The sequence below is a fragment of the Excalfactoria chinensis genome, chromosome 8 (assembly GCF_039878825.1).
Source record: "Excalfactoria chinensis isolate bCotChi1 chromosome 8, bCotChi1.hap2, whole genome shotgun sequence".
Lineage (NCBI taxonomy): Eukaryota > Metazoa > Chordata > Aves > Galliformes > Phasianidae > Excalfactoria > Excalfactoria chinensis.
Window position 1 is genome coordinate 3,812,686 of NC_092832.1, and position 27,558 is coordinate 3,840,243.

General features: G+C 57.2%; 1 protein-coding gene across 1 annotated transcript in view; it reads right to left on the bottom strand.

Moving 5' to 3' along the window:
* The window catches only part of CACNA1E (calcium voltage-gated channel subunit alpha1 E), an 83,253-nt gene extending 63,619 nt beyond the window's left edge, over positions 1 to 19,634 (bottom strand). The window contains exons 1-3 of the mRNA XM_072342685.1: positions 19,539 to 19,634; positions 9,709 to 10,132; positions 3,252 to 3,518 (exon numbers count right to left, since the gene is read on the bottom strand). Of these exons, the coding sequence (XP_072198786.1) occupies positions 3,252 to 3,518; positions 9,709 to 10,106 (665 nt within the window). The 5' untranslated portion in view covers positions 10,107 to 10,132; positions 19,539 to 19,634. The remainder of the gene's footprint in view (positions 1 to 3,251; positions 3,519 to 9,708; positions 10,133 to 19,538) is intronic.
* Between the last annotated feature and the right edge of the window lie 7,924 nt (positions 19,635 to 27,558).

The window sequence follows — 27,558 nt, forward strand, 5'->3', positions numbered from 1 at the left end:
ATCCGGAGCAGAGCTGCCCGCAGCGATGTGGGCGCAAGGCACTGCCTTACCACGTGCAAGCAGCGCCGTGGAGAAGTGTTCTCCTGCAAACTGCAAACCAAATCTCTCTCCTTCTTTTTTTTCTCTATTCACCCCCTCCTTTCTTCTTTTTTTTTTTTTAAACAAAAAAGAACGGCATCATGTGATTCTCCTGCCTTAACATCAGTTTTTTAACTTTGGTTGCCAAGGCAACGGGATGCAACTTGGCATCACCATGACAACAGCTGCCTCTGTTTAAATTCACCATCTGACAGGCAGCCTCTCTCTCCCCGGCTGTCAGAGAGATGGCCCTGCCATTACACCTACTCGCCCCTCCCCAAAGAAAACATTTTAAGAAATCAGATGAATGAAGGGCACAGAAAGCAGCCTGGGTTGGTGGAGGGGAGATGTTCCTGAGTAGCACAGCATGGCGATGCTCTTCCTGCAGGGTGTAAGCAAAAGGGGACAAAGAAGCTGCGGTGTCCCCAGGTGACACTCACTGCCCGGGTGGGGGACACCCACTCACCCCAAATCACTGCAACGTGAGGTGCACCAAAGCACGGATCCCCTGTGGGATGAGGCAGCAATGGGCACTGGGATGCGGCGACACGGCCATCAGTGCAGTGGAAAGCCGTGGGCACGAGGAGGTCACCTGGGATGATGCAGGGAGAGGCTTTGGGGATGGCGTGCTGGGGATGAGCCGGCAGCACCCCATGTCATCTGGTTCTTCTGGGGAGGGAGAGGATCGTGTCAAATGCGATTAAGTGGATGAAGGACTGAGCAGATAGAGCGGAGCTGCAGCCCATCTCGTGCACTAACTGAATTGCAGCTTTCCAGGCGGAGAACAAATGAAATCAGGGCTCAAGACCTGGCCATCAGTGGGAGAAGCGGGGCTGTGTTTCGGGAGGAGGGGAAAAGCAAAAGGAAGAGGAGACGTTCCTGCAGCCGAGCCAGAGGCTGCCTCGTGTTTGGAGCACCAACACCCAAAAAGAGCAGCTCCAGAAGAGGTAGCAGAGCTCTCAGCAAAGGCTCTCCCCGTGAAGCCGAATCCCAAGCCCCGTTCCTTGTGTTTCTCCTCCTTCCCCTCCATGCATCATCCCTATTTACACTGGGAAGCCAAACTGCAGAGGCTGCTGGTTATAATTATGCAGTTACCCAGCAGATATCCAGGCCTGAATCACCCGTTATTTTTAGCCCTATTACCTAGTCAACTGGAGCTGGGTGAAGAAGAGCCTCCATCCTCCCCTCGCCCCATCCCAGCCCCCTCTGACCCACGAGCCCGGCACTCTCAGGTGCAATGCTGGGCAGCAGGCTGCAGCCAAGTGCTCACATCTCATGGCCCTGCTGCACCACTTCCAAGAGGAGAGCACCTTTCTTGGCCAACGTCACCAATAACGGCATGACCACACTGCTTCCACCCAAGGAGACCTCACTACAAGGTTAGCACAGCCCAGAGCTACACTGATGCTGGCACAGCATTTGGGGCATCCCGGTGTAGCACAAGTTGATGTGGCACCAAGGTCCTCTCCACCAAACGAAGCTCAACCTCATGCAAGCCTTACGAGAGGTCATTCCACTTGACCCAGCATATACAACAAGCATCCTAAGGTCCCTTTTTTCCAGCCCATTGCACAGTGGGCACAAACCCGTCACCAAAAAGCTTTGCCTGTAGCCAAGCCCTGAAAAGCTCAGTGCACAACAAGCCCTGGGGTGGGCGAATTTCCTGGAAAGAGATGGCAGCCACGCACGGCACGGCAACCAAGATGCAGCTCCCACTCCACACACTTGCCTAGGAACGTGCCCCTTCTTTGGGGAGGAAAAAAATGAGTATAGATTAACAAACGAACCCACCTCCCTCCTGCAGTGCAAGTCCTAGGGAGGAATAACACCACAGGGTTGCTGCAGCACAGTTGGCCGTGCACCAACCAGCGGGTGAGCACCGCACTGGCGTGGGACCCCGGCCCATAGCCATGCTCAGAGGGACAGTCAAGCAGCAAGAGCCCTCCCACATCATGCTGGGAAAGCACATGAATTATTTGGCATATTCTGGAAAACAAGACCCAGCGGCCCAGCGAGCACCCTGCAGTGCTCCGAGCGCAGCTGCTGCCTTGCTGATGCTCTGCACCCAGCACAGGGCTGGGCATGGCACGGCAGGGATTCGGCAAAGCTGCCCCCATCCCACAGTGCCCTGAACTCCTATGGCACAGCTGGACCCCCAGCAGGCCCAGGGAGTGAACCCAGAGGCTGCAGTGCATCAATACACAGGGTTATGCCCCCAGCAAGGCTCGGCATGGGGCGGCAGACCCACGGGCGTCCCCAGGGCACCTGTTGCAGTGAGTCACCCCATATCTGCTGGGCACCTCCATCCCACACCCAAGGAGCCAGCAAGTTACCCAACAAGTTGCAGGGAGAGGAAGCGACGGTGAGAGCTGCACATAATCACCACTGCAGAGAGCACTACGGGGAGGGTCCTGGAGCCAAAGCGCGGCCATGGGGAAGTTTGTGGGTTTGGGAGGGGAGTGGGGTGCTGGGCAGAGGTGTGATGGAGAGGGGCATGCAGCAGGGCTGGGGACCAAGCACAGTTCCCAGAGCGCCTGCAGGGAAGGTGGGAGGGGAAAGAGATGCGCGAGGGGTGCAAAAAGATGGGGGAGCAGGGCAAGGAGTGGGAGATTCATGCCCTCCACCTGGTGTATCCCTGGGGCAATCCCTGAAGCAGACGCAGCAGGAGTCAGAGGGAGTCAGCACCTCTGTGCAGCACAGGGAGGGGGCACCCCACTTCCAGAGGGTGGGATGGGGCTGCGGAGTAAGGGCGGCCATGCTCATGCCCATTGTGCCAGGCTGCAGGGGGGAGTCTGTCCCCAGTGGGACGGGGGCTCTGGGTACGGAAGCAGAACCCCCACCAGTCACACACATCCTAAAGCCAAAAATGGATCAGCGAGCCCCTGGGCAGCACAGGGGTAATCCAAAGCCTCAGGAGGGGCTGGGGTCAGCTGGGAGGGGAAAAGGGACTCTGTTCCCCCTGTGTGATGGAGTGATGGGGGGGCAGCAGCAATAGGGTGAGGAGAGCATCCCCGAGGATGGGGCCAGGGTACCCATCTCCACACGCCAAAGGAGAGCAGAAGGCAGGCGCTTACCTGCCGGCTGCTTCTGCACACGTGTCCTGTGCAGCCACCAAGGCAAATCCGGGCATGGGGAGCAAGGGGGGGGCTCGCAGGGGGGTGCAGAAAGGATATGGCCAGTCGATGAGCTTCTTGGCGTATTTCCTGACTATGTTATCTTCCCCAAAGAGGAACAACGATCTGTTGATGGTGAAGCAGTTCTGCCGGACGGGGATGGGGTTGTACAGAGCCATAGTCCGGGCTCGCTGCGCTTTGGTTTGCTTGAAGGCTCCCGGGGACCCTCCCGCCGGAGCAGCGGCTCCTTGCCGGCTGCGGTTCTGCTCGGAGCCCCCATCCCCGGAGCCCAGCCTGCCAGCCACCGCCTCCCCGAAGCGAGCCATCCTGCAAGAAAGCGCACAGGTGAGCCGAGCGGCACCGCCGAGGCGGCGGGAGGGGGGAGAACAGGGGGGGGGGCTGCGGGGCTCCTTCCTCCTCCTCCTCTTCTCCGGTGATGCTCATCCCCGTCGCTCCCGCATCCCTCCGGGAGAGCATCGCAGAGAGGGAGCGGCACGACGGGGGAAGGGGGAGGGGGGGGTATCAGCCCCATCCTTTCCCCCACTGCCCCCAAATCCAAACCTTTGGGACCCCCAAACCCAACCCAGGGGGCTCGGAGCCCTTCCACCCACCCCACCGCAACCCCACCGCCGTTCGATACAGCACCCAGCACAGCGCAGGGGGAGGCCGGCGAACAGGTTGCAGCGCGATCCAGCCTAGTTGAAGCCAAGTGGCCAACTTCCTCCCGCCGCCTCCATCTTCTGCAGCCCCCCCGGGAGCCCCCCGGCCCCGCTGCAGGCCCCGCTGCAGCCGAGGGATGGACGTCGGCTTTCTGCAGGAACGGGGCCGCGGAACCCGAGGCTGCCGCGCCTCTGCAGCTCGGGGCTGGCTGCCTTTAATGAAGTCGGCTGCAACACACACGGGCGGGCGCGCACACACGCGCACGCACGCCCGGCTCGCTCGCTCGCTCCATCCAGTGCATTCTTTTGGCAAGCGACGAGCTGCTTGCTGCAAAGGGAAGGCAGCGGCGAGGGGAGGGTCTGCAGGGAACAAAGGCGACGCGGAGCCCCCCCTTCCCTGCAAAGAGCACTCCCTGCCCGCAAAGGGGTTTTCGGCACGCGGGGTCTCCCGGGTGAGTGGGGACGGAGCTAGTGGGGCACTGGGGCTCTGCTCCCTCCCCCTTTATCTGTGGGAATGGTGCACAGGCACTGGGGCAGCCCCCAGATATCCCATCCCATGGGGTCGGAGGGTGTCCCCATATCCACCTGAATTTGATATCCCCATATCCATTAGCCTCCAGCCTAACGGCTCACAACTGTGCATCCTCCAAGGGATGCAATCAGCATCCCTAGTGGGACTGTGGGTTCTCCGTGCCCTTGGCCCCTCTGTGCCCACAGGATCAGCACCCACAGTACAGCCCTGCGGTGCCCCACACCCCATCCATGCTCTTCCCCCAGCACTGCTGACCTGCTTTGCAAAACACAGCAGCAGGCACCTGATCCCCGTCCCACGCGTTTGCTGTGCAGCAACTTAGGGTAAAACCTTAATAAAACAGAATAAAATAAAACCCTTCATCAGGGAGGTCATTAACTCATCTGGACAAGGTCTGCTCCCCCTGCGCATCCCCTCCTCCAGCTACGGGGCTGGCTTTTTGATCCAGGTTGTCACAAGGTATTACTGGAAGGAGAAGGATCAGACCCACCCTAGCAGGACAAAAGGAGCATTTAGCATAGACACCTGGAGCCCGCTGCTCTCCAGGACACCCATCTGCTGCACCCATCCACAGCTCTTCTCTATAGGCCATGTAACAGGTGGGGGGGTGCCTGTTGGGGTCAGCCAGCCCCCAGCTATGCCACAAGCACAGCACACACCGGGCGTCCCCCTACCAACGTGCAGGGCTTTAATTCACCAGCCACCCTAATTACAGTCCCCTTAACCAAACCGGTGAGGATCTGCAAGCCGTTCCCATTACCACCACCTCACTGCCACTGGAGCAGTGCTGCTCATCCCACCTCTCAGCCACTGCTCATTAAGTTCAGGGTTAATCACTCCAGTCTGAGTGACCCTGGGTCCCCGAGCATCCTCCCATCCCCGTGAGGCATTCCCCAACGCCCATCTCCAGCTGGTACCTAGGGGTAGGAGTGGGAAAGGCCAGACACCAGCAGCACTGCCCAGCACATATGCACCTCACTGCCTTCCTCCTGGCCCCACGAGCAGCTGCATCCCTTACCTGGACACCCTGTACCCAGGCCTTGGTCTCCACTCTGCTCTGTATTCACTGTAGCAGAGCAGAGCACAGGACGACCCCGTTGGGAGCTTCTCTCCTGTTCAGATGGTGCTAAAGGATGGGATATTTATGAGAAAGCAGCTCCTTAAGAGAAGATTGAAAGCAAAAGAAGTCCTGGCAGTGCCAAGAGCTGCAGGCTCCGCTTCCCAGGATGTTTATTGCCGCTCTCGGCTTGACCCTCACCCCAGCACGCCGGGATCTGTGAGTCAGGGAGAAGCGAGGCTGATGCCTACATGATTCAACACGGCACGGGGACTGGGAGCCAGCTCTGTGCTGGGCTGCCTTGAGTCGCAAAAGAAGGGAAACCAACACAGTGCAACGGGGTGATGGGGTGGGAAGGAGCGGGGCTTGCAGCCGTAGGACAACAGCGAAACGCAAACCTTCTCCCTGCTTTCCCCATCACATCAGCATCGGGAGGTGCACGCAGCCCATTCCCCTGGCGGAGGCCGGAGCCCCCCAGGCTGCAGCGTGCGGCGCGGTGATCTCGGAGCTCCGCTCCGGCATTGCCATCTAGTGGCTGCTGGCCGATCTCCGCCCGCAGAGCGATGCGATACGAGCATGCGATGCGATACGAGCATGCGGTGCTCCGCCCGGCGTCGGGCTGCGGGAGGAAAGTTGCGTGGAACTGTAGGATTGTTAGGGATGGAAAAGACCTCTAAGATACCCCAAGTCCAACCTCAGCCCATCCCACCGCTGACAGTGCCCGTCGTGCTGTGCTAAGCCACATATGGGGGTCACATCCCTATTGCACACCCTCTGCTTTGGCACTTCTCCTGTTGGAAAGAGGCTCCTGGCATCGTGATTTCATTATATATCCTTTTAGATAAGGCTTTTACTAGGCACGGGGGGGAGGGGAATAGGATCAAATGAGAACCATCTCTGTTGCTCTGGCCAAATTTCAAACTGGGACTGGGCAGCTCTGACTCAGAAGCGTGTTTTTAACCATGCAGGAATGGAAGGGTTTTTTTCCAGGAACAGATTAATTACCTGCAGGATTAGGAAGAGACATCTCTCCCTTTGCCAGAGCCTGCCCAGCCCTGCAGCCCCACAGCTGGACACAGCCCTGGGGTCCAGGCTGGCATCTCCTGGAGGACACCGCTCACCCCACACCCCCATCCCAGCACTCCATCACCACGTCCCAACCTTACCACAAGCATTCCCCTATGACCACCCAGCCCAGAGCATCCACAGCCCTGTCTGTAGGAACATCTGACAGCTGATGAGCAAAATGCAGCACGGACACACTGGTACAGCAAGGCATCAATCCTGCTTGAGAGCTTGAGGTGCCTGGGGTGCACAAATGCCCCCAAACAACCTCTGATTTACCTCCTGAAGTCACCAAAGGGTACAAATACAACATGGAGCCTTCAGGTCAACTGCACCCCACGCTGCACTGCAGTGGGAGCATCCCATCCATCAGATCCACCAACAGAGGATGCTGTGTGTCCAACAGCATGCTGAAAGAGAAGAGGTTTAAAGCCAACCAAACAAAACCTCTGGACCTGAGCACTGATGGGGATGCAGAAGCTGTGAGGTGTTTTAGGGGCTCGGTCTCACCCAGCCACCAGCAACACGCTGCCTTGGGTCACGAGGCTTCGCAGCTTGGCTGAAGAGCCCTGAAATAATTCCTCATTAATAAATTGCCTGGAGTGTCCTGCTGCTTTATTTAGCCTGGCAAGTCAGGCTCTAATTGGCATTCACAGCTCTGGCTGCTCCAGGCAGACACACTGCAATCCCCACACCTAGAGAACCACTGCCCACCTGCTTCTACCCTTCCATCAGGTCTAAAGGAATTCCGGCCCCATTTCCAGCCCCAAAACCCCTCTACATGACCCCTCCCCTTAGCCAGCAAGGGCAGCCTGCACCAGCCAGCACCCAACCAGTGAGCTCTGCAGCTGAGTCCTTCTCAGTCGGGTCCAGTTTGGCGCATCACATTTTCAGAGAGACTGGGTGGGGAATGGGGGGAAAATCAGAGGGAAAATAATATTAAGGAGATTGAATATTTGAGAATGGCCATGCTGAGGGATGGGTGTGGGATGGGGAAGGGGAGCTAGGAGAAGGAGGGAGGGAAAGAACCTCCCCCTGACCCCAGAAAGGCAGGTCTGTGCTGGGCTCCCCATGCAAGGGGAATATCCTTGGATCCCATCAGGCAAACACCACTAGTGGGATGGCTGAGAAGAGATCATGGAATCACAGAGTATCCCAAATTGGAAGCGACCCTTAGGCATCACCCAGCCCAACTCCTAGCTGAGCACAACCCCACCCATAAAAATCAAACCATCAGCAGCCCAGCTATATGCATGAAACTGGGACAGAAAGCCCAGCTCCATCCCTAAAACAACAAGGCAGGGTAGCTTTGGTAAAATCCCATTGCCTGCATAGGAGCCAGGAGAAGGTGGAGCTGCTGGTATCCTCCAGAAGCAAACACCTCAGGCATTGGGAAGGATGAGCTGAAGGACTGCAACCCACACGAGAGAGCTGAACGCGGACAGAAAGCAGGATGGCATTCACAGCAACGTGGAAGTGCAATTCCATGCAGGAACAGGCGAGGCTTCGCAGCGCTGCCTGCACACACTCCGACAGGGAATTCCTGCAGGGTGTGCCCAAAGCCAGGCTCACAGCGCTGCAGGGAGGATGCAGCGGCGTTGCCAGGACACCAGGTTCATCCCGGGTCAGAGAACAGCCCCCCCCCCCGGTTCCACTGTGTGTCCATAAAGGCTGGGGGACACTCCTGGGAGGGATGCGGGGCTCATCTGCTGCTGGAGGCTGAATTACCATAACGAGAGCCATATGGCATTGCCCCAGGCAATGAGACAGCGCATCCACAGCTCATTCTGCTGCCTGCACTGCTGCTCTTGTGGGGTAAAACAGGCAGGGAGAGTGACCCTATAGCCATCCCAATGCACCTCAAGTCATCCTATGGCAGGAATGCCGCCGGTGGCCCAGGTGTGCCCACACCCCTCCATCACCACAGCCAATGAACCCCAGGTGGTGCCAAGCGGCAGCGAAGGGCCCTTTGTCTCCTTCAGCACCAAGGGAGAAAAAAGAATGGGAAAAGAAGTGGGTTTCGTTGGTAATCTGGGATGCAGAGCGTGCATCTCACATTGTCGAGATGTAAAGAGCCACTGAGAGCTGCTAGCAACAGCCTGCGCCTTTTCACGGTTTATTCTGTTCTATTTGTCCCGGGGAAAATGCACAAACCCAGAGCTACAGCCACGGAGAAACCCTCAGAGGTTCCACATTTGCTTACTTGAGACATAACAGAGGGAAGAAGGGCAGAGCACCAGGCTGGGGCTCTGGACAATGGGATCTGGTAAATGCCTTGGGCTCACGTCCCTTGTGACAGAGCAAAAGGGATGGAAGCACCATAAATGACAGACTCGTAGCCTCACAGAATCATACAACGGTTGGGTCAGAAGGGACCCTAAAGACCCCCCAGCAACACCCCCGCCATGGGGTTTTTATCCTAATACACCACCTGAGACGCCGAGCCAGGTCTTGCAGATGACCCCAGAGCAACCCGCTGCACACCCCCCAGAAAATTAAATCTCATCACTACAGAGAGAATTATAGATAAGGAAGTTGATCTGATTTTCCTCCTCTCCTACATGCCATCCATCTAGTTTCAGAGAGGAGCCGCAGCACCTGGGTACATCCCCACGGTGGGCCCACGGATCCATGATCTGCAGGGCCTCCTGTGCATCCCCAGAGCACAAAACAAGGAGAGAACCCACCCCCAGGAGTCGGTGCAAGGGCAGCCCCTGTGCCAAAGGGCTCCGGGTTCCCCTCCCTGCACACTGATGGATCTGCAGCCATCCCCATCCAGGCGGTTAATTAGCGAGCAGCCGTTGCAGCAACTCATGCCGCCAGTCGACAATTAACGAGGCCATCCCTCTGCTTCCTGCCTGCCCATGATTTATTCATCTGGCAGCTCCAGCAGGGCACGGGGGATAATGAGGCAGCGCTCTCATGGAGCCCATATGTCTGTGGGTCACCTCTGACAGTGTCTGGCCAAACAGTGCCAGCCCCAAGAGAGGGCACAGCTGGGTGGCAGTGGGGCAAGGTGCCACCCTCGTGGTTCTGCTAGGCAGACACAAGTGAGGACGCCCTATGATTTCAGTGCAGCACCACATTACCTCTCCATCTCCAAGAAAGCACCCTAGAAGCTCAGCCCGGTGACACCAACTGCTCTTTGGGGTGACACAGCTGTGACCACTTCTCCCACCCTGGCAGCCCCATCCCCCTACTTACTCCCACTCCTTCCTCCTTGCCTGCGGCGTGCTCTGCATCTTGTGAGCCTCGTGTGCCTTGATGATGTCCCTCTGCTCGATCAGCCCTCCCCGACGGCGCTTGATGACATCGGGGCTGATGGGGACGTAGGTGCCAAGCCCCAGGTCCAAGGTGCTGCCACTGTCACCGTCGGCATCTCGGGGTTGGTAGAGGGCATCGAAGCTGGCTGCACGTGAGACCAGCACCTCAGCCAGGCTCTGGGGCTCCAGCAGGTTGCAGGACTGTGTGCTGTGCATCAGGGCCAGTCGGTGTTCACGCCACATCTCCTCCTCGGGCAGAGCCAGCGCGTAGTGGGGGGATGCAGCCGGCTCAGCCGCCCTGCCCGGGGCGCTGACGGAGCACGTGCTGAGACCGAGCATCCTGAGAGTGGGCACAGCTCATCACTCTGCAAGGCACAAAGACAGCGGAGGCTCAGAGGCATTCAACCCCACGATTCCCTCCCTTCCTTCCAGAGCATCCATGCAAGTCTCGTTTCTCCTGGGCAAAAACACATCAGGGTCACCTAAGTTGGGTTGGGACCCAACTCCTAACCAATTTCAGGTTGGATATTAGGAAACATTTCTTCTCAGAGAGTGGTGACGCAGCAGCACAGGGAGGTGGTGGGATCAGCATCCCTGGAGGTGTCCATAACCATGGAGATGTGGAACTGAGGGGACGTGGTCAGTGGTAAGGCTGGGCTAGGGTTGTGTTTGGGGATCTTAGAGGCCTTTGTCAGCCTTAATGATTCTATGAGCGGGCATGGTGGTGATAGGCCAAAGTTGGCCTTGTTAACCCTAGAGGTCTTCTCCAGCCTTAATGATTGTATGATTCTCACACTGCTTTCCTCACTTATGCTCCTAGTCTGGTTTATCACTGCTGCTCCACATCCCCTCTTCTCTCCAGAGCATCTCTTTGGGTACTGGGAAGGAACGAAGGCAGGCAGCTTTCTTGCACATAACAAAACAAGCCAGGGTTGCAGCAGAGCCAGCCCCAAATGAGAGGGATGTGAGCAGAGGCCCCATGCTTGCTTAATCCATGCACACAATGAGCTCAAGGGATGCGTTCTGTGCCCTGGCCGCTCCTGAGGTTTGGAGGAGAGTGAAAAAGATCAAGCAGAGCCATCAAATGAAACACCGAGGAAGTCAGAAGAAATAAATAGAAATAATTAGCTGTGCCTTCGCCTGGCAAACAGGGCTCACGCTGCCAGGGGAACGAGCCCCGTTCCCTTCGGAGAAGTGACAAGCAGAGACGGGAGGATGCCAGAACATTTTGTTAAGGAGAGCTGACGAGGCTGCGCGCTAACGAGGACGCGGCGCCCAGCATCTGACAGCCAGCACCCGCGGGAAGGTGGTCCCTGCTCCAGTCTGCAGCTCCCCTGAAACAAACCCACTTTATTTGGACACTGAATCGGCTCATGGGAAAAGCAACGCGCTCGTTCACGTGGCTTCTGCTGCGTCGTTGCAGCCCTGCTTCCCACCAGCCTGTGGCTGGCTCTGAAAAGGGGGAAATCCTTCTTGCAACTTGCCACGAGTGGGTTAAAATGGGATGCAAACACCTGGAAGCCAAAGAGAGATATGGAGATATGCTTGCTGCACATCCCTGACCAAAGCACGTATGAGGGGTCCCTCAGCAGGGGTGAACCAGCCGTGGTCCAAACAGCCCCAGGAGAAAATCAGTTAATGATGGTTAGTAATTAAAAAAGCCAAAGGAAACGGCGTGGGCAGAGAGATTATCAGCACTGCTTGGGGGAGCCATGTGTCAAACTACCGCAATCAGTTCCCTGGGAGATTTGGGGAGAGGAAAGAAGAGAAATTAAAAGAAATTAGAAGAGAAATTAGCTGGCATTCCCAAAGATGAATGGCCCAGATCCTTTGTGCTCCCTCAATGCCAGGCACTCCTGCTGCCTAGCACGAGTCCTTATGTTCATGGCACGTAGCAATTACCAGAAAATCGAGATTAGAGCAAAGTTTGGGGGAAAGCAATGAGTGTTGAAGGGTTTACTGCTTGCCACTAAAACAGAGGAGCCATTGAGGTAGAACCGTGGCCCTGGACAACTCCCTGAGTCACCTGCTGGCACCACATGGAGACACGGACCAAGAGGTGGGGACAGCAGGCCTGCACTGCACCTGGAAAGCCAATGGGGATGCCAAACCCTCAGGCAACTTGCTGCCAGATGGCTTGACCCAATCATAGAATCATTAAGGCTGGAAAGACCACTCAGACCCCCAAGTCCAACCCCAACTCACCCCACTATTCCCAACTGACCACATCACTCGGTGCCACCTCTCCATCATTCCTGAATGCCCCCAGGGACTGTGACCCCCACCACCTCCTGGGCAACCGTACCACTGCATCACCACTCCTCATTCAAGGTGTCACCCCAAACTCTTCAGTCACATTAAAGCAGCAGCAGGGCACACAGGCTCTGCAGGCTCTCACACCACACACTTCACTTTTCCCTTCACGACCAATTAATTACACAACAGCAACGAGTTCCTAGCAGCACTGATGACCTCTACTGAGGACATTCCTTTTTGGGGTATCTCAGTGCAAATGTTTGCATTGCAGTGCCAGCAATCAAACCTTCAGCCAAGTAACTGCCTCTTACCTTAATAACTGCACTCAGTGCACAAGGAGCTCCATGAATCCTTTGCAACCCTGCCCCACACCAACTTGTGTTTAAGCAGCAATGCCACCGTATCTCCCTTTTGAGGCACTTCCCATCCCACCTCCTGGGCAAGCAGAGGGAAGAGAGGGTGACAGCAGGAGCGTGCAGCTGTTCCACAACCCTGCTAGTATGGATGCAAGCATGCACCAAGGCAAGCAGCTCCTCTGGATGGAGGGGATAGCAAGGTGTCCTGGTGCACAGGAAAGAATTGCGCAGGGATAAGCTAAGGGACACACAGAGGCGAGCAGTGATTTGTGGAGAGTGATTTGTGGGCAGCAGTGCTGGGAGCAGCACACAGCCAGGGATCGTGCCCTGAGGAGTTTGCTTCCCAAAGAAGGGCACAGATGGGATTCCTCAGGATAACTCCCAGCTGCACACAGTGGGCTGGCATCCAGGAACACAAGAAGCAGAGAGCGGGCTGCAGCCACACCACCACCTCATTCCCTTTGCAGTGAGGTTGACCTGGCAACTCGAGACTGCTCGTTTCAAGGCAAAGAGCTCTGTGTGACACCAGGGTGGGTTCCCACCACCCTCCTGCTAATACAGGCAAAGGAGAGGGGAGCAGGAGCTGCCAGCACGAGCCGGGGTGCGTTTGGAGTTGCTGCGCAACAGGAAGGGAAGGATTTGGAAAATAAATAGAGCGGTCTCCCAGGAGCGCTGCTGGCAGGGCACAGCTCCCTGCAGCACCTGGAGCAGATGGGAACACGAGCACGGAGAGTGCTTAAAGTAAATGGAGGGGAGAGCAAGGAGGCGTGAAGCCTGCACTCTATGGCTTCCCCAGTAAGCTCTGGCTTACATAAAGCTATGCGATGGAGCTGGGCAGGACGGGCACACAAACAGGGGGAGGAGAGCATCCCGTGAGGAAGACCCACCCCCCACTGCCAACAAACCCAACAACAGAAGTAGCAACCAAGCGTTTAACCTGGCAAAAGTGAGGAGGAGAAGTTCTCGCTTCCCGCGGCGCCTTCACCGAGGTGACTCACGCGCCACAACGTGTGTCACTGCTTAGCAGAGCCACAAAGGCAATTAAACCATCATGCAAACATCACATTCACGGCGCACGGAGTCACAGCACCCCTGAGAGGTTAAAACAATGGGATGTGTTAGAGGTGAGCAACGGGAGGCTTTATTCTTCGGCATTTAGTCTTCTTATCATCGCTGAAAAGATCTCGTTGTTCACGCACAGGACTGCTGAACTCATTGCATGGTGAGGAAGCAAAGGGGATGGAGAAGGTGGGCCCAGCCCAATGCCAGCACTGGTAGTTTGCTTCCATGGGAAACAAGCAGTGCTGACACTGGCAGCCTCCCTTTGCCCATTCACTCCTTCCTAAATAGTTTATAAGCATTGATTTTCCCCATGCCACTTGTGCTGGCTGCCTGCAGGCTTCAGCACGCTGCTTGTTTACAGCCAGGTGAGTAATTAGGCAACTCTTTCCCCAGTGCCTTGCTTAACCCTGCTCCAATAACCCTGCAGAAGGCCAGTGTTCCATGTCCCGGACACACCAGTGCTGTCTCTGGGCACATTGCCACACTCTCCTCTCCAAAGCAAGCCAACGGGACAAGAGACTGCTCCATGTTCCCAAGCCATAGAGCTCCCAGCAGGGCAGTACTGGGGTGCTGTACCCATCTGTCTCCTGCCTGCAAGATGCCAGGGGGCCTCCAAGTCAACAGTGCACAATCTCCAGCTGGGAATCCAAGCCCTCAATAAACCAGGATGGCTCTGAAAATGCCTGCGATGAGGACCACGGTGTCTGCACCGGCTGCTTGAAGCGGCTAACGGAGCGCATCCATCTCCAGCCTGCTACTTCCATCTGCCAGAAGAAATAACGTCCAACAGCAGAGCAGCAGTGAGAGATTTTCTGAAGCTGCTGCTGTAGCAAGAAGAAAAAGAAACCCCCGTAGTAGAAAAATCTTCTTGCCATCTCTCAGAAACTCCTCGCTCTGTGAATGCCAAATTATTAAATCAAAAGGAAGGAGGAGGGAAGAAAACCCACCCTTCCCATAGCAGATTGCTGTTGTGTTTCCTTTCAAAGGCACAACAGAATCTGTGCTCCCAAAGAACAACACTATCCATTTTCCCAAAGAAGAGCACTGTATGTGTTCGTAGAATACCACAAAATACCATAGAATACCATAGAAAGGCCTGGGTTGAAAAGGACCACAATGATCATCTCGTTTCAACCCCACCCCGTGCCACCTGCAGGGTTGCCAACCACCAAGCCAGGCTGCCCAGAGCCACATCCAGCCTGGATGTTCCCAAAGAACATTACCCATGCTCCCAAAGTAGAGCACTATCCACCTTTCCAAGGAGCAACGCTTTGTGCCGGTGCTTCACAATTAACACTCCTTTGGGTTATTTAAGGTCTGAAGGAACACCAGCACTTTGAGGTACAGGATCGCAGGGGCTCCAATCAGGTCCAGTGCCCATCCCCTCTGGAGCAATGCAACAACCAATACAGAGCCTGGGGTCTGCAAGGGGAAGCTGGGGGAACCTCAGCCTCCACAAGGCAATACAAGTCCCTTCCTTCCCACCTCCTTCTGGTTCATTGGTTCCAAAGAGTTTCAGAAAGCAGAGGCAGATCTGAAAACCTGAACGCCAGGAGGGCTGACACTTCCCAGCTCCTCCTTACATATTTCCATAGCCTAGTGCGATGCTTCCAGCTCCTTCGCTGGAGGAGAGGTGGCATGCTTGGCAAAGAGTCTCCTGCTTCCTTTTAAAGGATTGATCTGGGGCTGAAACCCAAAAAGAAAGAAAGAAGGGAGGAAAGGGGCCAAAGCCCAGGCAAAGATATTCGCAAAGTAACGTTAGCAAAAGCACATGAGGGGGCAGTGACCATCCCTGCAGAAGGGAACCCATGTTTTCCAACACCTCAGCACCACCTGGAGCTCCAGGAGCTCCATTTCCCTTATTCTGCTCTCCCCTAAGCTCACAAAGGCCCCAAACAGAGCTCAGTGCCATTACAAGCACCACAACAGAGCACACGGAGGGGTAGGGATGTCACCTACATCCCCAGCTCCGACACCAGCCGAATGCTACGGCTGACAAGAGCAGGAGAAAAGAGATATAGCATGCAGGAGAGCTCCGATATTAAAAATGGATCGAGCGGCCTTCGGGGAAGAAGCCTGGATAATGAAAGCATTAATTCAGAGCTCTGTTTCTCCTCGAGCCACCCAGAAGTCCTAAGGATGGGTGAACGGCTGTAGGTCCACACTGTCGCTAGGAGCACCACGGTGACAGCCAGCTCTCAGCACACCGCAATAGCTGCAGGGTCTGGGTGAAAGCACCACGGGCTGCACTCCCTCCCACCCAGCAGCACATGCTGGGCATGCAGGGTGGTGGCAGACGGCACTGGGAAAGGCAGGGAAAGGGGGGGAGACAGCACACGGAGCAGGTGGGAGCGCCTGATCCCAGCCAGCAGACACGCTCCGACTCAGTTTTGCTTTTTATGTCACATCCACCAGAGGAAAAACATGCCTTGCAGCCTCAAATCCTTCACACGTTCAGCTCGCTCCTCCAACATGCAGCACACGGTGTTTCTGCCCTCTCCTCACCTCATGCAAAGCTGCCCTGCTGTGCACCAACAGACCCTTCCCTCGTGGATACGGTGCCCACAGGCTCTGTGCCACAGAGCTGCACCCCCAGGGGGATTTTCTCCTTCCTCCCTCAGCTATAGGATGCTGAACACCCTGCAAGGAGAAAGGGAAGGGAGAAAGGCACAGAAGGATTTACAAATCCATGCAGAGATGAGGATCCATGTAAACACAACCCAGCACCAGGCCTTGGGGAACCTGCAGACCTGGGCTCTATAAATACCCCCGGTGCCGGCAGCACACTGTGCGCACAGCCCACATCACCAGGCTCAGCATCAGCAGGGATGTGTTTTGCAAACAGATCTATTTCTTTTTAACGTTGCTTCGTAAGGAGCTGATCAACCCACAAGTACGGCTGTCTGATGTGGCAGAAATGAAGCTGGGGGGGACCCAACAAGAGGAAAAATCCCTGCGTTGAACAGAGACACCTCAGTGCTGCTGCTTCCCTACGTTCCATCTCCAAAAATCACATGGATGGAAAGAGGAGCCCCATAGGGGAACACCGCCCCCCCCCCCCCCCCCCCCATGCTGCTGGGCTGATCCAACATGCAGAGCAGAAGAGTCACCCAAACTGTTGCTCAGTTAATGACAGTAATTAGCTGCAGTCTTGAACGACTCCCATTCATTCCAGCATGCTGTTCCCCAGCGCACGAGATTGCAATCAGAACTCACTGTGTGAAGCTGGACAGGGCTGAGGACCCCCGGGGTGCTCACTGCTTGTAAGACACAGCTCAAAGCTGAGCTCCTGGGCCTGCCCAGAGGCTTTGCAGAGCACGGGTTGGGATCTGTGCCCTCAGTGCAACACGGAGCTGGGGGTCAGGCTGGCAATGCAAGAACAGGGCTGCTGGTAAGGAGGTGCTGCTCACACCTCGGAGCTGGTTTGGTGCTCACAGCAGGCACCAGCACTCAGAGAGCTGAGAATCCACATGGAACACCTGAGATTTGCTTGGAAGGGGTGTGCTCCGGGACACAGCGAAGGAGAAGTGGTCCCTCCTGAGCCAACGTGTAGCACAGGACAAAGCTCAAAGGGTTTCCTTTGACCACAGTGCGTTGCTCCTTGCCCAGCCCAATGCAGCACTCAGAAACCATTCCCTCTTTTGCCATCTCTGAGATGCTCCGGCAGCGGGGAGCAGGAAGGAAGGAGGGGATGGCTGTGGGGAGCCAGCCTGGTGGAGAGGGAGGAGCAGGAAAGGGGGTTGTAGGAGCACCAAGAAAAGCAGCACGCAAGGGATGCAGCACCAGGAAGCCTGTTGAGGAGGTTAATTAATAAGCATCATCCCCAAGGTTCAAACAGCCACCTCCGGTGCCAAGGGGCAGCATCCAGCAGGGCAGCAAAGAGCATTGCAGCCTCCACCCAGGGTCACCATCTGCTACCAGTAGCACAAGCAGAGGAGCAGCCCAGCAGGGCCAGATTTCTCTTTTCTGACAGCTGTGGTAGTGGGATGGGGAGAGGAAGAGCACTGGGGTGGGTTTCCGTTCCTCAGCTACACGGGTTATAGGCAGGGTACAGCTGACCCTGCATGCATTACCCCAATCCCATCCATACCCCTCAGAGGATGGCACTCCTGTGTGCTTCAGGAATGGCTCCAGCCTCTCACCTCAGGCTACGAGCATCCTCGCTGCCATCTGCACCCCAGCCTAACTGCAGTACATACACACAACAGCCAGCCACTGTCACCATGGTGCCACTCACTGAAGTTTTGTGGGGTCACCGCATTCAGTGGCATTGGTAGCGGTGCTGGGGCAGAGAGGGGATTGTTTTCTCCCTCCAGCTGTCACTAAAGCCATCAGCCTGGCTGTGTGTGAGTGATTCACAGCCATGTATGAACAGCCGGTGACTCAGTGCTGGATGCAGTGGGTGGGTGCATTGACTCAACGCGTCGCAGAGGGGTCCTGAGGATGGGGGGGGGGGGGGGGGCGGGCAGCACCGGCCGGGAGCTCCCCCACGTGCTCAGACCTCGGCATCCCCAGCAGCACTGGGTGGAGGTTCTGTCTGCACCTCAGCTCCAGCACGCACATAATAAGTGGAGCTGGATGGGCAACACTCAGCATCTCAGCTGGAGGGGAGTTTATGCCACCTTGTGCGATGGCCAAGGGAACCCTCTGGGTGCTCAACATGCATCCCAAAGTGCTGGGAACAAACTCCGTGGAAGCTCCAGGTCTTGCAAGGAGGGAGGAAGCTCAGCTAGGCAGACACAGGGCTCAGTGCTGTGTGGGATACCCTGCGACCAGCTCCTGCACCTCCCAGATCCTGAGACACACAAAGATCCACAATGCACCCAGAAAGCCACAACACAGCAAGATTCCAACAGCACCACCTGAGGGATCCCAGCCCTTGGTCCACCAGCAGCCCACTGTGTGCCACACATGCTCTTCAAAGACCCCCTCCAAAAGCCATTCTCATTCGGACAGCACTTGGATTCCAGTGGCTCAATGGGGTGCCGTGCCAAAGGTGCCAGCAGCACTGACAGCACCTTCCATACCACCATGCCTCATCCACCAAGCAGCACCAGCCAGGAGCATCACTACATCCTACAGCATCCTGAGCCCAAAGCTCCCCATCCGTGGCACAGCAATCAGGATGAGATCTCCCACCAAGCGAGATGAGGAGCTATCTCAACAAGGAGGTGAGATACAGCTGTCTGGGGTGTCCCCCCCCAGGCAGGCAGAGAGCCACCAGCACCCAGACTCATGCTGTGCAACTCAGAGCATCCGGAGCTCTACAGGAACATGGCAGTGCAGCACCTCACTTCTGGGGACCAGTGCTCAGCATTGCCACCAGCACCTCCTGGGAAGGGGGGGGAAGTGAGAGACAGCAGGGCCTGCTGGGGAGATGAGCCCAGAGGCAGCAGTGCGGGCTGCAGAGCCCACTTACAGGGAGGTATTGGGGTTGGATTTCCACCCCATGCTGGTGTGTCCCCCCACAGGGTGGTCTCAGCTACATGGGGTCAAATGAAGGGGCTGGGACCCCCAAATCCATACCAGCCACTCAGCATACAGCAGGCACAGGGATAAACACCCCCCCCCCCCTCAGCATGGCAACCCCGAGGCGGGGGTTGAGGTGTGGGGGGGGAAACAACAGCGAGCCCCACACGAGCCACCTTAAGCACACGGAGCAGCCCCCCCCTCCTCCCCCACACACACGCGGGCTACTTCAACAAAAACTTTCTGAGAGCCGGGCTTCCCCTGCAGAAATACCCTCCAAACCCAACGAACCACCCCTCAAAATACACTTAACCCCGACCTCCCCCCCCTCCCCCCGCGATCCCCCACGAGTAGGGCCGTGCCGGGCGCTCCCACGCGTGACCCCGCACCTGTCCCAGGCTCCGTCCCTTCGAAGCGTGGAAAAATCCCCCCGAGCCGCGAGCATCCCCGGCCGCCGGGCTGAGACAAAAGCCTCGGGAGAAGGGAGGGAGGAAATGTCCACCCGGAGGAGGAGGAGGAAGGCGGCTCCCCGCGGGCAGCTGGTGGCTGTCCGCAACAGGTGGCAGTGGGAGCGGGGACGGAGCGGGGACAGCGCTGGGATGGGAGCGGGGAGCCGGCGGGGGCTCACCTGGGGCAGGAGGCATGGCTGGCTCCGGCTGCGTGCTATGCCCGAGGCATCGGCTGTGCGGGGGGGAGAGAGGGAGGAGAGACGGCGGAGAGGGGAAGGGAGGAAGGCGAGAGGGAAAGGGGGAGGGGGGGGAGAAAGCGAAATTTGAAGAAGGAAAAAAAAAAAAAAAGAGGAGAAAATAGAGACAGTTAAAATCTGTCTGCTGCCCACACAGTGGAAAAGAAAATTCTGACAATCGGAGAAAGAACTCGAGCACACACACACACACACACACAGAGCGGAGGGGGCAGACGGGGGATAACAAAGGAGGGAGGGAGCCCAGCTCCGCCAAAACACAGCCGGCGCTGCCCCGGCACATCCCCTGCGCGCACACCTCCCCTCCCCCTTGAGCCCACCTCCTGCACACACACCCAGCACCAGAAGCCCGCAGCCCGGCTGCCCATGTTCAATGGGAGCCGTTTCTCCCCATACTGGGCTGTGGAACCCGCAAGGCTCGCCCCGGTGCCCCCCATCTCATCCTTCTGTGCCCCACCTGCCCTTCACCTCCAGCTGCCAGGGACCCCAGGCCATGTCTCAGCGTACAAAACGCCAGCGTGCATCATCCTCAGCACTCCCTCCTAGGGTTCATTCTGCCCTCCCGTGGTAGGGCGGCACCCACGGGCACCAGCACCCACCAGTGCAAGCTGCAGGTGACACAGTCCTATCGCTGCCACCCTGTGACACCAGAAGTGACGCACTGCATTTGGGCACCCCGTACCCCCAGACACCCCCGGCACTCTGCAGGACACCCAACAACACCGTGCCATGCCCCACGGTGCTGCAGCAGAGCCAACAGCTCGCATCACCATAATGCTGTCCCCATCCCCACACTGAGCAAACACACTATGCAATCCCAGCATCTCACCATGCAGGCAGCACCTTCTTGGGGCCAATGCCACCTGGGGCACAGGACATTTGGGGACGGTCACGTCACTCTGGTTTCACAGCACAGCTCTGCAGGGATGGGGAGCAGCAGGACCAAGCACCCCGAAGCCCCTCAGTGAGGTGCATTCCCAGCCCTGGTGCTGCTGTCTCTTTAAAGCCTTCATCACTAAATCTGAATGAAGCCAAGGGAAGAAATTCCCAGAGAGGAGTGCTTCGTTTACAGCAGAGCTGGGGTTTATTCACACTGAGCTGCTGAGCACGTTCCTGCCCCAGCTCCATGGGGAGGGTGCACACAAACCCATCCCTTTTTGAGATGTGCAGAAATCCCCCAACCCACACCAAGAGCACCGACATCCCAAAAGCAACCTAAGCAAGGCCACATGGGTGAGCACAGAGGGACATGATGCTGTCACCCCCATAGGACTCCTGCATGCCAACAGCCCCATCCCTCACCATTTATCCCACCTTGTTGCTGTGAGATGGTGCCAGTAGGGACACAGCTGCACCTCACAGCACTGCACCCCACAGGTGTGCTCCGGGCACCCGCAAGGCCCCTAGTGCTGCACAGCCCCCCGCAGCCATCTCCCTCTGCTTGGGGTCCTCCTTCCACCACATCCTCGCTGTTCCTCAGGGCCTGGCAATGCCTCGGATTCGGATGTCTCCATGGTTACCTGCTGGAGCGGGGGGTGACGGAGCTCTCGGGGTTCACCGCTCAGCACATCTCCCTCTGCCCGCCCTGGATGCCACCGGCACTAAGGCACAATGCTGGCAGGGCAGAGCACGGTGCTTGCCCTGATAGCTCACCGTGTGCCAGCTCCACGGATGGCTGGGCACAAGCAGCACGGCATCCCGAAAGGCAAGCCAAGCCTGAGCCATGCAGACGAATCCCAGCGCCTCCTCCCACCGCCCCGCTGGCTCCAGGCAGGAGCCAGGCACAGACACGGGCAGGATTTACACTGCGACATCCATGCTGGTGGCACCCCTGGAGCATCCATCTGCTGGGGAGCACCCCATGCCTGCTCACCCACAGGAGCATCTCCTTGGGTGCACAGAGCAGAGCGCTGTGTGCAGGAAGAGCAGCCCGTGGTGCAGACTCAAGCAGAGCTCTTGTTTCTTATTTATTAACATCCAGCAGTGTTTGCCTTTGCCTGACCCCAAGCTTTGTGGCAGCACACACCGAGACACCCTGTGCCCAAATGTAGCCCCATATGGCTCTGCAGGAACCACCTGGATTTTGTCTGTCCTCCCATAGAGCAGCACGCAGCTCTCCAACACTGCACAACACACGCTTCTATCTGGCTTCCCTCCTCCTCCCTGCCTGCAGCCACAGACACTTCAGTTGTGGACTAATTGGAGTGAGTTCAGAGGGCAGCCAAGAGCACACAGAGGGCAGCACAACACAACCTGCAGCAAAGAAAAAAACAAGCCTGAAAATGGGGTTTGTCTGATCTGCAGCTCCAAATGCTGAGAGTGAGACGTGATGCAGCTCACGGTTACGCAAAGGCTGTGGGGTTAAACTGTGCTCTGTCCCCACTGGGAAAAGGACAAGAGGGAACGGGCTGTAAGCTGCACATCAGACGCTCCCCTGCACTGAGCAGCCTTGCTGCCCTCCACCTGCATGCAGCCCCAGCACACCACTCTGTTCCTCTCCCCCTGTTTGCGTCGGAGCGCTTTGACTCAGCTCGGAGCTGCTTCCCAGGCTCTGTCTCACAGCCCAGTCAACACGGAGCTCGCCGGTGCCAAAGAAAAAAAACCCATTTCTTTCGGATCTGATTGTTTGTTTTCCTCCCTTTCCAGTTTGGGATTTTTGACACGGAGCCATGTGAAACCAACTGCTCATTGTTTACTGCAAAGCCTGCGGCTGCGTTGTAGCAATTCCACTCGCAGTCACCCCAAGGACTGGGTGGAAAGTTAACGAGCTCCATTTCACGGCATGATGCTTGTAGGGTATCTCCAGTGTCTGTGCACGCTGCCCTTGGGGGCATCACATGCATGGCAAAGCCAGAGCTTGGGCAGGAGGGCCATAGAACCATACAAGTCAGAGGGGACCCTTAAAGGTCCAGCTCCCCTGCAATGAACAGGGACACCTACAGCTCCATCAGGTGCTCAGAGCCCCATCCAGCCCTCCCTGTTTCACTGTGCAGACCTCTAGGAGCATTTCTGTGTCTCATTGCTGAATACATCATTAACGATAGCACGGCTCAGGCTGAGCGCTCGGTGATGCCTTCCCACTGACAGCGACACTGAGCGGCTCCGACATCGTCTTTCCCACTAAACTCTGTTGATATCACTCCTGCTCGAGTCAAACAACGCCTAAATCATTGCTTTTGCAAGTATTCCCTTTCATGAGGTTATGAGCAACACCAAATGAGCTCATTATGACCCATTTTCCATAAAGCTCCCGCTGACTGGAGTGAATAACACCTCCCTTCAGCTCGCAGGGAGAAAGCTGTGCAGATCTGCCTCCATGAAGGGCTGATGCTGAGAGGCTGACATGCCCCAGTCCCATGGCACGGCCTGTCCCAAGCACTGCAGTCCAACCTGCTCCTGGAGGTGCCCAAGGCCAGGTCAGATGATGCCCTGGGTAGCCTGAGCTGGTACCTAGATGGTCTTTGAGGTCCCTAACCTAAGCCGTTCTTTTGGTGACCCATAGTAGCAGCCAGCCCATAGCAAAGAGCATTTTCCAGAGCCAAAGCAAGGCATAAGATGCAGCGTAGCTCACAGCCCACCCTGTTTTCCCCATTTCCCCTCGTCCTGACCCCAGAAAAGCTCATACCTGCCCTGAACAGAGCTGAGGTGGGTGAGAATATGGGTACCTCGGCACACAGCCCGCAACGGGGCTGGCAGCCCCCAAACCCCAGGCTCAATGGCATAGCTCCAACACTCAATAAGCAGCAATATTAGCACAACAGCACACAAATAGATCCAAACAAGAGCCTCCTGCCAGCAGGCAGGGAGGGCGGCTCGCTGCAGGGGAGCACTGGAGATGTGTATGAGCAACAGGGAAATGGAGTGCTGAACGCTTCTTTGGCAACTCTCCCCTCCTGGTGCAGCTCATGTCTGTTCCAGGCACTGAGCAGTCTGTCCTCTGCACCAAAATGTTCTTTTCTCTCCCATCATACTGCCAGAAAGGCTGGGAGAGCTCTGGTGGTGGCTCCCTGTATGTGGGTCTCACCCCATGTGTGACTTGCAGCCACCAGCAGCGTCACCGTGGTGTGGTTGACAGCACAGATATGGGGCTCTGGGGCAGCAGTGTGGCAAAGGAGCAGCAAACAGCCACAGGATGCAGAGCTGTCAGAGAAGGGGAGAATGGATGGCTTCACTTTGGGGAAGGCAGGGAGCAGCTGTTGCTGGGAAACTGCTCACAAAACCTGGCTCAACAAGGCACCAAAAGCACGTGGCTGATGGCACCCAAGCAGCACGGCTGTCCATCAATCTGTCCAGCCATCCATCAGTCCATCCACCCTCAGAGAGCTCTCTTGCTGAATCACTGCCCACCCCCTGTAAGGACAGCCCCAGGGTCTGTGCTGCACAGCCCTCCCCCGTGCGCCCCCAAGGCATGGAAGGCTGCAGGCACACATCCCCAGCACATGCCTCAGTTTCCCCACAATGAGGATGCTCATCGCCCACTTGGGCTGTGCTCATTGCAGCTGGGGCCTCTATGTAGCTCAAACAAAAGGTGATCATTAGAACTGGAGGGAGAATTAAAGGTATGAATCACTTCCTCCCCTGGCTCCCTCCATCCTGCTGTCACCCCCCCAGAGAAGCCCGAGGGGGAACATCCATTTCTCCTCCTCTGCTCTGCAACGAGCACCGAGGGGACACGCTCACTCCTCATTGCCAATCAGCAGCAGCCACGAGGTGCTGTTGCTCTGGAAGCCACCAAACACCTCGACATGCACCAAGGCTGAGAGCCAATGCCATTTCTCTGCAGAAAGAGCCATGTGGGGCTCCACCAACCTGATGGAAACAGAGCACGGACACGGGGCACAGGCAGCCCTGGGCACCCCCCATGGCAGCAGGGTAAGGCTGTAAGAGCTCAGACATGGCTCTGCAGGATGGGGAGCAGTAGAAACGGACCCTGTGGGACAGGGGCAATGTCCCATAGGACACATAAAGCTCAGTGCAGCTGCTCTCTCTGCACTACAAGAGCCAACAGACAGCAGCACTGAACTCGCTGCAAGGTTAGAACAATAGAGCCCTTGTTTCAGGTACAAAATGTAATTAACCTGCGGGACTCATCACACAAGGCTAATTGGGAGCGAGGGCTGCAGGGAGCTGTGCACAGAATGGTCACATACAGCCAGGAAGAGGTGTCCCCATGCTCTATCCAAACAGGGAAGCAAAGGAGCCCTCAGGAAACGCCAAAGCCCAGCACAGGGCTCTCTCCCTACCAACACAAGCTTAGGAACAAGGAAAGGCCCTAGAGATGCTCCCTAGAACACTACCCTGGTATCACTGTCGTTTAGAGCCCTCTAGGCTCTAGTTTTCCTTGAATTATCTGCTATGCTTTGAGCTCAGATTGTTTCCAATTGTTGTTAAGCACCCACAGCAGCTCCCCACAGCAGCAGCATGTACCTGGACCCTGCTGCCCCACAGCTGCTCCTAGAGGCCCTGAGTGCTGCTAGCAGCCTAGAAGCTGAGGGCTGGCAACCAGAGGGCTGGTGCTGTGTCAGCAGGGGTGCCAGATGTTGACACAGGCTGCTACCAGCCCCTGGGAGAGGAGGTGACAACCATACCATTTACATGCAAGCAGCACAAAGCTGTATTGCTACAAGCACAGGGAAATTACTTAACCACATATGCAAGGTAAGGAATTAAACCTATTGGGGAACAAAAGAGGGCAGTACCTGGACAATGCGCGGATTGAGGCTCCTCAGAAGCACTGATGGCACATGGGGACTCCTTGCTGAGGCTGTAACAGGGAACATCATTACAGTGGGAATCCTCCTACAACTACAAACATAGCAAATCCAACTAGCAGCTCAACACAGCAAAGGGAGACAGGGTTGAGCTTAAATCCCCATGAGCAGCAGGGGGGTGGAAGCTTCAGGTGAGGCCACTCAGCTCCTCAATCAACTGCCCAGGTGTGCAGGTGAGCTGATGGCTCTTCTCAGCTAGATTTAGAGAGGGAAATAGCCAAGCGACTTTTGTGTGAGCAGGTGGCCCAAGCTGGGGGAGTGTTGTTAAGTGGCATGGTTATACCAGGTGATGCACATCGTTGTTAGCCACAGTGTGCGTACACTGAGGGACACAGGGGTTGGGTGTCACCAGGTGATGGCAGGGCATGCTGAGTGGCACGCAGTCACCCACTGCCTTGCAGTACCTCGTCCATCCATCAGGAGGGAGGGCTGTGCCTGCAGACCCCCCCCAGCGCAGCATGGCCGTGCAGGGGCGGCTCCTGGCTGGCAAGCTTCTGCAGGCCTCCACGAGAGGGCTTTGCTGCACAAGGAAAGGAGGAGGTTGGCTGCTCACAGCCTGCTTCCAGACCGGCAGCTCTTTCCCTACATCTCATCAAAGCGAGCAGCAGGCAGCAGGAGGATGTCGGCACCATGCTGCACCTGGAGGAGATGCTTGGAAGGGAGGAGATGACCCTTCCGAGGTGAACTTGGCCTTTTCTGCTCCTGGTGCAGATGCTGAGGCCCAGAGGGGCAGCTGCCAGGGTCCCAGAGCTCGCTGGGGGCAGCTGGATGGATGCACCCTGCTCCCAGAGCATGAGGCCGAGCGCCCTGGAGATGCATCTGCTGCTCTTCTCCCAGAGGAAAGGGAAAAGGAGAAAGAAGGATGTGAGAGCCACGTGTCCATCTGTCTGCTCATCCTTCCCCAGAACATGGCTCTGTGCCACGGCCTCGGGTCAGGCACAGCCCTGGAGCCAGCAGAGTTGGGCACGTGGGGGTTCAGTGCTGTCCTGGCTCAAATAAACAGGCGAAAGCAGCTCGCTCAAAGGGCAGAGTGGATCTGCCACCCACTCTTGTCAGAGCCCGCTGGGGATTTCTGTCCCCTGTTGCTCTCACAGCCACTTCCTCCTGCGTGCTGCTGACAAAACCCCAGCCGGGGCCCAGCCTAGCGAGGGCTGGGGGCCCTGCTGTGTGCCTGGGGATGGGGGCACGGCACCGGGGGCTCCTCATCACTCCCCTCCTTCCTGCTCTCCCACCCTTCCTGCCTCTCCCAGCCACTCTCTGTGTCCTTCCTGCCTGTCCCCTGCCCCATCCGCTCTTCTGTTTCCCTCCTCATTCCCTTTTCCCCTCCTGTCCATGGCCGTGAGCCTCCTGCAGGTGGTTCCCAGCTAGCTCTGTGCCCTCAGTGCCAGGAAAAGCAGTGGGGGAGCACCTCCCTGGGAGTCAGGCTCCTTCCTGTGCCTGCATGCACAGAGCTCAGCTTGGGGCTGGATGTGCCTTGACCTGTCCTGAGCTGCTGCTGAGCCCCAGGGCTATGGGCTGAGGTCAGAGATGAGGAACAGGATGAGAAGGGCCTTTCCCTAGGAAGAGGCACAGATCAAGGGAACGGGACATGGGGTGATACACTGGAGCATCCTGCGCCCCACGCATGGCCAGCCCTGTCTCTCCAAAGCAGCACACTGCTCAGCTGGGAGCCAGAGGGAGCCCACCCCAGCAGCTCTGTGTTTCATTACCGCTCTCACCAGGCAGCCCTCACCCAGCCAAGGGGGCCCGCAGGGATTCCATATCAGTAGCAGCAATCACAACCAGAAGAAAGCTGTTTGCATTTATCCCCTACCCCTGCCTCGGGGACCCCAGCCAGCCTGAATTCGCCCTTCTCCATTCACCCGGCAGCCCCATCGGTGCGGTGCCCCCCATTCCCCAGCTGGGAGAGGCCCCAGCAGCGCGGCCCCGAGGCGCTGGCCTCCCTCCCGGCCTCCCTCCTCCTCCCTCCCTCCTTCCCAGCAGCTCCCGGATTCCTGAGCGCTGACACAGCCCCGCAGGATGCTGCAGCCCACAGCCTGCCCCCTCCTCCCCTGCCCGGGAGGCACGGACAGAGGCCAGGACGGGGTGCACCGGGATGAAGCACTCGTGGGGGACACCGGATAGGACCCTGGAAACCACCTCCGTGCTCATCCCCTCTCAGAGGGCTGAGCCAT